General features: G+C 44.3%; 2 protein-coding genes across 2 annotated transcripts in view; one reads left to right on the plus strand and one right to left on the minus strand.

Moving 5' to 3' along the window:
- LOC307230489 (zinc finger protein 385A-like) overlaps window positions 1-13,192 on the plus strand; it is a 187,547-nt gene that overhangs the window by 2,386 nt on the left and 171,969 nt on the right. The gene's annotated exons all lie outside the window — the stretch shown is intronic.
- atf7b (activating transcription factor 7b) lies at window positions 1,106-8,869 on the minus strand. Its single transcript, XM_080000912.1, has 12 exons — window positions 8,771-8,869; window positions 7,942-8,003; window positions 7,532-7,628; window positions 6,918-7,045; window positions 6,681-6,818; window positions 6,399-6,556; window positions 6,193-6,289; window positions 5,975-6,094; window positions 5,688-5,837; window positions 1,960-2,148; window positions 1,746-1,851; window positions 1,106-1,582 (listed from the first exon to the last, which is right to left on the minus strand). Exons 2-12 carry the CDS (start codon window positions 7,987-7,989, stop codon window positions 1,359-1,361), a joined length of 1,455 nt encoding a protein of 484 aa, XP_079857038.1. The 5' UTR covers window positions 7,990-8,003; window positions 8,771-8,869; the 3' UTR covers window positions 1,106-1,358.

Here is a 13,192-nt window from a genome sequence, read left to right on the forward strand (position 1 = left end):
TCAGCCTACACTAATCCATGCAGTCCAAAAGGTTTCATACATATTGTCCAGATGTAATCACCATCCTTTCCACAGGGAGGCAAAATATATTTCCCCAAAAAAACCCCAGAAAACAAAAGAAAAAAAAATGGACACAAATGGTGAAAAAGGAAAAACTAGGATTATGTCTGTCCCAAAAACAATCGTATCTTCCATGTCCTATGGTGATCTGACAAACGTGTAGAATGAGGAAAAACATCAGTACAACCGAAGGAAAACACTGGAGGTACCAAAAAACCCCCAAAAAAAACAAAAAAAAAAAAGAACATAACATCATTTGCGGGGAGACTATTGTTGTTACCAAGTCACTAAGTGAAACAACCGCAACGGTTTGAAACAAAATAATAACTGTCTTTTGAAAACAAGTGGTAGACGCAGTGAGGAAAAGACGCTGTGCTGTGAGGGTCTTTCGTGGATACCTCTTCTGTTCTAAAAACATGTTTTTCGGTTCTAAAACGGTGGCAACTAAAATTCAGGGAGTCCAAATCCAGGAGAGTGAACGTCAAGATGGCTTACACATAGAGCTGGGCGATAGTGACAAAATATATAAAAAAACCGAATACCTCCAAATTGATAATGTCGCAATGGTTTGATGACGACTATTGTCGCTGTCATACAATATTTAACCTTAACTGAGTGTGGGTGATAGTGCCAAGGAGCAGCCTCTCTGGATATATTAGTTTTGGACATTACATTCACTACAGTGAAGAAGGATTTGAGAAGCTAAACAAGCATTCATTGTTAATTTTATTCAGCTAGAACAGTCAAGTAAGGTGAGGAAAAACATTCAAGCACTAACACTATGTTGGAATAACCTCCAGAGCATGTCTGGTCTCATATCACAATATGGATGTTACGCTGCTATATCGCCCAGCTCCACACACACACACACACACACACACACACACACACACACACACACACACACACACACACACACACACACACACACACACACACACACACACACACACACACACACACACACACACACACACACTTTTCTAAACAGTGAGCAGCCTGAGGGTGGAAGGACAGTGGAGGGACTACGCTGTGGGTTTGTGTTCAATGGTTCTGGGCTTTCAAAGGGGAGCAGAGCTTCTGAGTCTGTGGTTTAATCATCAAAACACCTAAAGGATCCTGCGTCCTCCCCCCCTGCTACCGTTACATATCGCAGGATGGTGGCGGGAGAGGGGCTGGACGGGGGACGGGGGCACTACATCAACATCAGGCGGGTCGCTCCCTCTCTCTCTCTCGACTCGCACCAGTTCAGCCTCCAAAATTCATCTGAGTGCACAGCGGCTACCTGCGCCTGCGCATCATCTGGAGGCCGGCTGCGTAGCCATGACAACGCCCCCCGGCTGGCCGGATCCCATTCCGGCCAAGACCGACATGGCCACGGCCTCCGCAGCACGGACGCTCAGCCCGTTGATCGTGGCCCCGGGGCTGGGTGCCGGTGGTGAGGGCCCGTGCTGGATCACCGCGGCCGGGGAGCCGACCGGTTCAGTCGAGGGGTCCCGGGAGCTTTCCTCCCCTCCTGCGGCTACAAGCAGAGAGAGAAACATTCACCCTTAGAGAGGTGAGCGAGTAAAAAAATTAGATGGGATAAACTGATAAAAAAAAATTAAAGAAAATAACGAAAAACAAAAGAATGACACAGTTCGATGTGAAATGGTGGAATGGCGGTTAAGACTTTGGGTGTTTACCTAAGAAGGCAGCCTTTTTCTGCATGGCAGTGACGGGGCAGTCTTTGTGGGCTAGAAGGAGATGCTTCAGTTGAGTCACCTCATTCCTCAGCAGCGTCACTTCGTTCTGGCGACAAGACAAAGCACAGCCGCATCATCTCACCGTGCCATCCACTGGGAAAGGCTACGGGCGACGCGGGGCGGAGCCGCGACCGTGCCCGGGCGGGACACTCACAGTGAGGGAGACATTCATGTTGGCGAGGTCATCCGCCTTTTTTTCCAGGGAGCAGACCCAGACCTTCCTCTTCTGCCTGCAGCGCGACGCGGCCGCCCGGTTCCTCTCCAGGAAGCGCTGTCGTCTCTCGTCGGGGTCAATCTCCGTGGCTCGCCGCCGGCGTCCTCCCGTTGGCTGCGCCGGGGAAACCTGGAGGAGCAAATTGAGCCGCGTGCGCGAACGGTCAGCGCATTCAGCTCAGTCGTTATGATTAGGGCCATAGCAAATTCATCACGTCACGGACCTTGAAATGGGCCTTCCTCGTAATTGACAATTTGACAAAAAAAACAAAAAAAAAACTGCCACGAGCCGCGCCGACTTTGGTTTGTGTTTCCATGGCAGCGGCACTAGAATCAGCAGCAGGAAGTTCTTAGAAAAACCACAGTGACGACAACAAATGACGCAATGCGTCGGCAACGGCCTTCGTCTACGTCAGGGGTTCGCAACCTTTTTATTATCACGGAGCGGACCACAGCGCACAAAATGTTCGTGGACAGGAGGGGTAAGAGAGTGACTGAGAAAGTCTCCCCGCTGCGCACGGCCTCTTTTTGTTTCATTCAATGACGAAACAGGGGAAAACAAATACCTCTACATAAAAAAATAAAAATTAAAAAAAACAGCTTTTATTTGCTTTGTTTGGAGAGACGGGCACGTGCAACGGAGCAGCGATCGCTCAGTTGAGCGGCGATAACTTCTGATATTGGGGTTTTTTTTTCGACACCTGATTACGACTCATGGGGGGGGGGGGGGGCGTTGGAGCAGCGATTGTATCGGGGTGGCCGTGGCCCCTCTAGCCACCCTGACGCAATCTTAACTGCTGGCGCCTCCGGTCTATGTCACGCGTATGGGACAGCTGTTCTCATTTCCGTAGATATAAGCAGCCGTGGTCATGTCCAGGCACAAATCTGGCTTTTTTTTTTTTTTGGGCAAAACGTATGAAATAATTTTAATACTGTAGTATTAAAGAGTATTAAAGTGTTAAACTTGCCTCAGTGAGTATTTAAACCATGGTTGGAATGGTTTTTTTGCCGCCGTTGGATATAAACAGAAAACTCCAGGCACTGGATGAAACATCAGTGCATGTGATAAGAAGGGTTCAGCCTGAGTGTGTTTGCTTAAAAAGTTTAAAGTTAATCATCACCGTGAAATATCATGTTTCTCTTTTAAAATCCAAATTTTTTTGAGAATCTAAGTAAAAATTTACTGTGAATTTGGTAGGGCTCTAGTATGTAGTAGTATGTAGTAGTAGTAAGTAGTATGGACACAACCAACCTTATAGACACAGAGTAAAGGGTCATTTGGAATATGTAGTATTTGGGTGCCGGAGGGCCACCGTGGTATCGTAGCAATCCAGAGCACTGTTTCTCAAATGGGGGTTACTGGCACCACTAGGGGTACTGCAGGGGTACGCCGAAAAATTTAAAAAGTGCTTCAAAAATATCAGTCACATATAATGTTAAAAAAAAAATCAAAAAATTTACAACGCACATTTAGTACATAATTTATTAATTTTATCTTTTATTTTTTTCCTAATGCCAGTGAAGGGGATGCTCAGCTGAAAAAAAAATATATTATCTAATATATCACACTCCTAAAAAAAGTTTGAGAACCACTGATCTAGAGTGGCTAGAAGCTTCTACTAAAGAGTAATTTCATCCCCTGGTTTGAGCCACACTCCACCCACTGCACAATGTTGAAAAATGTGGGCGAGGAGGCAACGTGTCTCACTCAGAAAATGGCCGTGGTTTTACAGTTCCCGCACAGACTACAGGGAGGTTGGTGTGACTGTCCTGTTTCATTACATGATTTTTTGGGATTTAACCTGATCTTTTGAGAGCCATTAAAAATGTCAATCTGTGTCAGCATGCTCCCTGCACACTCTGCACTCCGCTCATTCCAACAAGTAGATGGCGGTGAACCACAATTACTGTCCGTAATGCCCATATGATCAAATTTGTAATGAGGGTGTAATATTAGGGCGGCCCCCTGAAAGTCAACGAGTCTAATCAGTCGACTGATGATTCTTCAAGTCGAGCAATCATTTACATTTTTTTGTCAGCCAGTGTGCATTACAATAACAGGAAGCTTAACACAGAAGCTTACAAAATGCACAGGGATACCATGTCAATGGGGAATTATAAATAAAGGGAATCATAAATATATATTTTTATATCTGTGAATTATCTGGGTCTGGACACGGATGCGAACACTGCTCTCCATGCGCCCCGATGACGGTGCCCTGTTCCTCCAAAAAAACAAAACAACTGATAACAGTGTGGGGACAAGGCCAGGAGAAACGGAGCACGAGCACATGGAGAGGGGGCGATCGGACTTGTTTCGTTTCATGACTCGTTTCACAAGCAACCGATCGCGGGCACCCATCGTAGGTGCCGTCGGAGAGGGAGACAGGTGTTCAAAATGCGCCCAGATCCCTCCCTCTCCGCGCCAGCCCCATGTAATATTATCATCAGATGGACCTTTTTCTGTTTCATCAGAGAACAGTCATATTTCAGTTTCCAGCATAAAAAAAAAAAAAAATAAAAAAAAAAAATGGTGATAGATAATGCACAGTGTTTGTGATAGAAAATGCAATAATTTATACTTGTGACAGGAAATGTAATAATTGATACTTTATATGCTCGACATAACAAATAGATCATAGTTTAAATCTATTTAGCTCCATAGCAATGCCAGCTTGTGTAACATCACAAAGAGGATATTCTGGGTGCACGTGTAGGTGTCGCGATGTTCCTCGGAATTTTCCGAACATAATGTTCTTAAAACCTCCTAGTTTGTTAAACGTCAAACGTGTGTCACAAAGCAATGTTTGGCTCTCTTTTCCATCTAAAGATCTCCCTCGGTGAGTCCGTCTGATAGACGGCTATGCTGTTTTGGAAGTGTATGCTGTATTTTTTTTTTTCTCTCCTATTTTGCAAAATACATTTTTGTTAACCAAGATCTCAGTCTGTTTCTCATAGCAATTTTTTATCTCGACGACCATGCTTCGAAAGCTGTTCTACATGACTGTTGAAATTACACTACAGTGCAAACAAGGAACAGAATCTTTCAGGACATTGCTCCAATAAAAAAATGTTTAAAAAAAGACTGAAAATATAAATATTCATATTTTGGAAGCATTTGAGTGTCAATTCAAGGGACCATGGTAGGGGCAGGCTCTCTTTCTCTCCCTCCTTCCCTCCCTCTCCCTTGGTCGAGAGCCAAACAGCAGTAGCGCTCGGCAATGTCACATTATGGTCGCTTAGCCAATCGGATGAAAGAGGCGGGTCCTAAAAGTTTTCACTACCGATAACATCCAGTTCACACAGACTGTCAGTTATTTGTTAACATGTGAAAAGTATATTAAAAAGTTATTAAGTACCAATTTGGTTAGTTCATAAAGAAAAATCTCTAAAATGGCCCTGATCTAAAATATATATTATTTTGTTTTTTTAAACAAAAATAAGAATACTTTTTAAACACATGCCCAGATCTACTCATCTGTTATTTTGACCCCAATCCTCTAAATAAAGCAAATAAAAACATTGTGTTTTAGATGTATATTATTTTACACAATTTTCTTATTGAACGAAACAAAAATAAAATAAATGCACCATGCGTTACGGGGACACTGTCAGTCAGTCACTCTCTTATACCGCCCCAAGACAGTTACTAAACCGCATGTATGTTACCTGCGGCTGAGCAGGTGAGGGGGCATCAGAATGCTGAGTGGGCTGCTGGCTGTGTTCCTGTTTCTGGGGGATGGCGGGTATGGAGCCTGTACCTCCACCAGACCCATTCTGGGCCCCTGGACCCTGCTGCGTGAGCGCTGCCTTGAGACGCTACAGAGAGACAACAACATTGAGTCAGCATTGCCAGTTTAAAGTTCAACTTCTACAGATCTGGAGTTTGCATTATGCTTCTGTGAAGGATCAGCAATCACAGGAGAGGAACGGCTGTCTTATTTTGTTTCGCTCACCATCTTTGTCTCGGAGTGTAAGCTATAACTAGACGGGGAGGAAGAACCACTGCTGCCACCTCCAACTGGAGGGCCTGGAATCCCAGGGATGTTAGGCACTGTGTTTACTGGCCTTGCAAGCTGCACACGACAACACCAAAGAAGCAAACAGAGAAAGACGTGAAGGAAAGGAATAAACGTCATCAAATATCAATGTCATCAAGGTTTGCAAAACTCACAGATATGACTGAGGTCATCTGCACGGGGCTGGGGAGGAGAGGGACGGTCTGGCCATTAGGAAGGTGCATCACCAGTGGGTAGCTGCCTGTTGGAGATCTGTTAAACAGAAATAGCTCAGCACAGCTGCTTCGTCATAGAGGAAAGCGTAAACCGAAAGAGAAGACACAGCAAAGAAGTCCATCAGCGGGAACCGCGTGACACTCACCCCAGTTGTCTGTTAGAGGGTGGAGCTTGTGTGATAACAGACGTCGGAGAGGGTAGAGTTGGGTGCAGGGGGTCATAACCAAGGTGCAGAGGCAGAGAACCTGGACGCACGATGGTTGGGGTGGGTGCGGAGCTTGCCACAGGCTTTGGGGGTATCTCCTGTTGACAAAACACAATGTTTTGTTTGCCTGCGTATGACAACTATCTACACATGCTACCATGTTGTAATAGAATAAATAAATAAATAAATGCATAACACCAGCTTGGGTAGCGCTCCTCTCACCATTGGCTCTTTGCTGCTGTCTGACATGCTTGAGGTGGAGTCTGGACTTCCTGGAGGAGAGGAATCAACCTGCAAGGGTCCATCGTCCTCTTCCTTGACCTCAGATGGCGTTTGTAAATGTGCGGGGACCTTAGGGACCTGAAGTCACAACAAGGTAACATTGAGACTCTTACTGTGCCTATGTTTAGAGCCAATTCGTCAAATAGAACAAGACGTGTAAAAAGAAAACGTTATTACAGGGTTTTTGGTTCTGTGGTCATCCTCCTGTGCTTTGCGGAACTCCTGCTCGAAGGAGTTTGCGAGCTCGCTAAAAAGTCCCACCTCCTCACAGTTCTTCAGGAATCGCGTAGGCGTAGGGGTCTGGTCTGAAGAAATTAAAAACATAATTTTGTCTATGAGGGCAGGGCCATATGGAAGAATTTATTTTGATACAATGATATATATAACAATAATATATATATATATATGATAATCAATTAATAGGGGACGTTGAAATACAATGACATATATCCCAACATCTGCTTATAAATTCAGATCCACTTATCAAATCCAACATTACATTGAACTGTATTGTAATGTAATGTAATACAAGACTTTAGTTGTCAAATGAAACCCCCACACATATTTTAGACCTAATTTCCTGTCATTCATCATAATTTATACAATCAAATTGCGTCATGATATGATAATGTCTTCATTATATTACAAAACAATAACATAATATGGCAATGTTAAGCTATTGCAAAGCCTTATCTTCATCTTCACCTCAGCTGTGTAAAAGCATCATTATTGCAGAGAACTTTCCACAGGCTAAAGCAACACATATCTGGTTAGAAAACAATGTCATTAACCTGCTATGATGACAGAGTCTGTTCTGGCAGGACCAAATTTCAAAGTCATTTCATGTTTGTGTTTGTGGACTGAAAGATGGTCTTCATTGGTGAACCTCTGCAAAATGGACAACATTAAACAATTACATTAAACTCTTGTCAAATTCACTGTTCAATTCATGTTGGACTAAGTCCTTAGGAGGGGAGCATTTCATTTGAGTTTTTGCAAAGCCTGTACAATATATAAGTAGCAATATGAAATATAAAAATATATATATTTGAATTACATTTGATAAGCAGCTAAAGCAAAGCACAGGAATATATTTAGCTTGGTTAGACAATGTGCAGCTATAACTGAAATAGGTCAGTGTATAACTCCGTTATTCTGACATACATAGATGCATAAATTAGAATCAAACGACAAGCTGTACCTGCCCACATCCAGGGGCAGTGCATACAAAAGGTCGATCATCCCCCATCTCACACAACTATCCTACAAAGAAAAGAGGAGAGCAAAGCAATAGATCAACATCGTAATGTGTGCTATAGGAAAGCAGTCAGAGAAGACAGCAATACAACGCAGGTTACCCACACAACTTTATATGAAAGGGAACTAAATGTTCCCTGCGTAATACGTAATAGTGGATATTGACTGTGTAATACATGTTGCTTAGCTGTAATAATGCAAGTATGTCAATTGCATCATATCAATGGTTTGGACAGCAAAAGGAGCTCATGGTTTTGTCATTGGAAATGGTTTGGCTAGCAATGGTTAGCAATGTTTCAAATACCAAAACAGTGTTGTGGCCTCCCACGTCCAAGCTACTTCGCCAGGTTATTAACAGACAGACCGAGGCAGTATACAATAAACATAACAATAAACTTGAAAATAGAAAAAATGGCAATGTACAATTAAGATATTAAATGTGGCACTATAGTATAAACCCAAGATTCACAATAAAAATAAACCGCTATTGCAACAATTCACACCGCGTCAACAATAGGACATGGATCTTGCAATGGCACAGGTCTGTACACATGGTGCATGGAAACACGCAGAGTGGAGCCCCGTGGAAAGCCCGTGCACAGGGCCTGTGCTTACAGCGGGGATGGGGCCAGCACTAGCTACACAGCAGACATGACCGCGGACGTGTTGTAAGCTAACAGCAGAAAGCGAAACCGGGGAAATCCCGGTCGCCCCGACGCGGGTGACCGGCCTCGAAACGGGGTTAGGGCGCGGGGCGAGTCGTCGTGTATCACCTCCGTAAACTCCACCACAACACGGCAGCAGCGAGCTAACCGAGGAGTTCACACACACACAGCCCCGCCAGCAAGTCGCCCTGGAAGGCTAACACGCGACACCAACCGCTGGCGTGGCGCCGGGCAAAAGACGCCGCTACAGCGTGACAGCGGTCGGCAGCCCTCGTCTTTTCCTAAAAAGAAAAAGAAAAATAATAATAAGTATGGCGTCCCACCGCTGAGCGCTCCCACATCCACCGGCAAACGCGCCGAAGCTCACCCGCGGTTCGAGTAGCCACTGGCGGGCCTTCCTCCTGCCTCAGGACGGTGGAGCTGTCTGGGCCGTTGTTGACACTCAGCCACGTTCGCCCCGGAAACATCGCGAGAGCCGGCGGCCGCCGACGCCACACGCGGACGGATTCGTTCGCAGCGAAGGAATCTCTCGGACGAGCCGAGAGCCGCTCCGGCCGCGAGTGAACCACAGCGAAGATAATTAACCGGGAAATTAAACGAGCAAATAAGTTTATCAGTCGATAAAAAAGTAAATAAGTCCGAGGCGGGAAAAGGCGCGGATCACATTACACGTGACTCCTGTAATCTGTCACATTCCACCCAATAAATAATTTTGACTGAGGAAATGATTTTTTTTTTTTTTTTTTTGGAACGACTCCCCCCCCCCCTCCCCCCACTCCCCCCAAACGAGTGACTCGTCAGGAACCGATCCGAAAACAAGGAGTCGAACCTCTCACCGCTTGGGCGCGTTACGTAACGAGGCCCCTGCAGGAGGTAAACAAGTCGTCGGGACGGAGCCGGGCTGTCTTCACACGCTACGTTTGGGGTTGGAACGTCGGCGCACACAGCGCCCGGCAAACGGCAGCAACACGGACGTCGCTGCCGCTGCCGCTGCCGCGTATCTTCGCCCGTTTGTCCGTTTTAACAGCGGTGCAAGTCGTTTTTTGTTTTTTTTAATATACCCGGTCCCGAGGAGTCAGTGGCGGGGGAAAAAAAACAACACAGTACAATCCACCTAGTTCCAGTTTTCACGAATCAGAAACGGTGTTCGAAATGCGATACAGGCTCCTTATTATAATCTCGTCCTGGTTTGGACTGATATAAGTACAGTCGTTTTTGAAATATACCCGGTTTTATGTAGCAAGTGTGGGAAAACAAATACAGTAAGATCCACCTAGTTCCTGTTTTCACAAATAGAAAAATACTTTTACAAATCAGAAACTGAGAAATGCAATACAGGTTTCTTAATATAGTCGCGTTCATGTTTCGCAACTATAAGTACAGTAGTTTGACTACTATAAGTATAGATCTAGCCACTGTTTTAGGGGATCTGCGTGTACCAAAAAAAAAAAAAAAGTTTAAAAAACTCCGAGGAATTTGAACGCACCGTGAAAACACGCTGTGTGAGATTCGGCTGCTCACTTCGGAGTCGTAACGTTAAAAAAAAAAAAGTAATATTCATATAAGTTAACTTCAAAGTTAACATACTTTTTCCACTTGACTGAAAGCTAAAAAACAATTACAACGTTGATCAAATGCCCGAATGGACGTTGCACTGACTTGCGGCAATATCCCATTCACACACGCTCCAATTGCACCGGACGCAAGACGCGTCAAGCTGTTGAAAAATAAATCTTTATTTCCGTACATCAGGCGCGATGACACAATATTCACCAAACAAACCGCTTTGTATGGATTTTCTTCTTCCCCAAATCCAGGACAGCTTTTCATCGAGCAGGGCTCTGATCCTAGAGGTGTGAATATGCATTGGCAAGCAAACTGGGCGCACGCGCACACACACAATCAGAACTGATGCTGTATAAATCTAACAAAACCAACATACCATTGCAGAGGTGGTCAGTTATGACAGGAAACCCTTGAGTGCACCGCTTTTCATTTTAACACGTACTCAAAATGAGATTGATAAGGCACTGGAATTTCTGTTTGGCCTCAGAATCCATATAGACCAACTGCTCCCAAAACATCTACCGCTTAAAATACAATAGTCACCGGACCAGGACGAGAACATTGAACTAATGAACCTGAGATACAGCACACAGTCCTCATAAGCACAAGACTCCAACTCACCAATGCAAGGTGAAAATAAAATACGTTACCATCCCGACCCCGATTGAATTCTGTTGAGTATAATTTTGCTTGACTTTAAGCATTTCCACCAGCACCACTAAACATACAATTCAAGCAGAACACTGAAATGAAACATTTTAGTAGAATTTCAGCAAACCTTTTAATTATGTGACTGAAACGGTTTAAGGATGAGAACCCCACAAAGTCCCACTTAATGTTAAGTTAAGTGCATTGTATTTTGTGACACCAATAGCTGCCCATTGTTGCGCTATGAACAGATTTAGACTAAAAAATTAAAGAGATAAGGAAAAAAAAAAAAAGAAGTGGATAAATGTCTGATGTTACCACCAATTATTTCACAAATTAGTATATACATGCTCACGGACCCCTTTATTAGGAACACCTGAATGCCTTCCTGTTCATGCAGTTATCAATGTTCACATCAACCATCAGGATGGGGAAAAATACGTCATCTCAGTGTTTTTGACCGTGGCAGGGTTGTTGGTGCCAGACGGTACCAGTATTGAGTATTCCGGGGACTTTGCCGACAAGTCTTTAGAGTTTACTCAGAATGGTGCAAAAAAATAAAAATTAAATATATAAAAAAATAGTAATAAAATAAAAAAAACACCAAGTCTGCGGACGGAAACGCTTTGTTGATGAGAGAGCGAGGTCAACGGAGAACAGCCGGACCGGTTGGGGCTGACAGAAAGGCTACGGTGACGCCGATAACCACTCTGCACAATCGGAACAAACCACACGTGGAACATCCAGGCGGATGGGCGGCAACAGCGGAAAGACCACGTCGGGCTCCACTTCTGTCAGCGGCGAACGGAAAGCTGAGGCAGCAGTGGGCACAGGGTCACCAAAACTGGACAAAAAGTAGCCTGCTCTGGTGAATCTGGATTTCTGCTGAGGCACACAGATGGTAGGGCAAGAATTTGGTGTCAACAGCATGAATCCATGCACCCAACCTGCCCTGTCATCATTCCAGCCCGGTGGCGGAGGGGTAATGGTGTGGGGAATTTTTTCTTGGCACACTTTTAATACCAATCAATCATCGCTTGAATGCTACAGCCTTTTTGAGTACTGTTGCTGACCATGTGCATCCCTTCATGGCCACTATTTCCCAGCCATCTTCTGATGGCTACTTCCAGAATGGTGATGCATCATGTCACAAAGCAAAAATCGTCTCAAACTGGTTTCATGAACATGACGATGAGCTCAATGTTCTTCAGTTTCCTTCCCAGTCACCGGGATTCGTCGCTGACAAATCTGCAGGAATTAGGTGATGCCATCCTGTCAACATGGACCAGAATCTCAAAAGGAACATTTCCAACATCTTGTGGAATCCACGGCAAGAAGGATTCAGGCTGTTTTGAGAGCAAAGGGAGGCCCTACCCAGTAGTAGTAAAGTGTTCCTGATAAAGTGTCCGTGAGTGCATATATCCTTTACAAAGATTTAGGGGAACAAAGACGACAAAACGAATCATAACATTGCCAAACATGAAAAAAAATACTATTCAAACCCTAAATCAATGAATACAAAGGTGGGTTAAAAAAAAAAAACAACAAAAAACAAAACAAAACAAACAATCCTGAACAAAAGCAAATCCATCTTCAGAAAAAGGCTACTTTATAAGAACATTCACAATGAGCGCTTTAAAAGAAGTTTCCCTCAAGCACGATTACATCCCCCTCAAGGCTCAGGTTGCCATTCACAAAAGAAAAAACTCGAGCACTTCGTGTCAAAGAGGCTCTGGCATCCGCCACCCTTCAAGGGAAGGAGGGGCATGGGAGATTTAGATCGACATCTAAAATCTCCGAGTCCCTTTCGATCGGCCTTCAGCGTGCTCGAAATTAGCCGGGAGAGTGTTTGCATTTACAATCCCATGGTAGTGACCGATGACACTTCAGCGCCGATCACCGTTCTTTAGGACCCGGAAGATTTTCAATAACTGTTGAAATTCACACGCAAAGAGGTCAACCTTGCACGTACGTAGCACATACTTATGGTGCTCTCATTAACCATGTACAGTTTTGGACCAAGTGCACCAAAATACTACGTCACCCACCAAAAACATCTTTCATGTTAAAAATCTCTAATCTTCGCCTTCTCCTACCAAAATATTTAGTAGCCTCACAAATTAAAATTCATCCAAAAAATGAAGAGTGAGGAACCAACCCTTTTAGGGTATTTCTCTCAGTTGACCCATGACGCCGAGAGGTTGGCTTCTCTGCACAAAACCACACAATGATCAACACCTCCGAAATAACAAATCCAACAGAAACATGATTGATAACTCTGCCAAAGCCCGTTTGACTAATAATAACTTTTGTTTC

Source organism: Zeus faber, assembly GCF_960531495.2.
Source record: "Zeus faber genome assembly, chromosome: 5".
NCBI classification, from domain to species: Eukaryota; Metazoa; Chordata; class Actinopteri; order Zeiformes; family Zeidae; genus Zeus; species Zeus faber.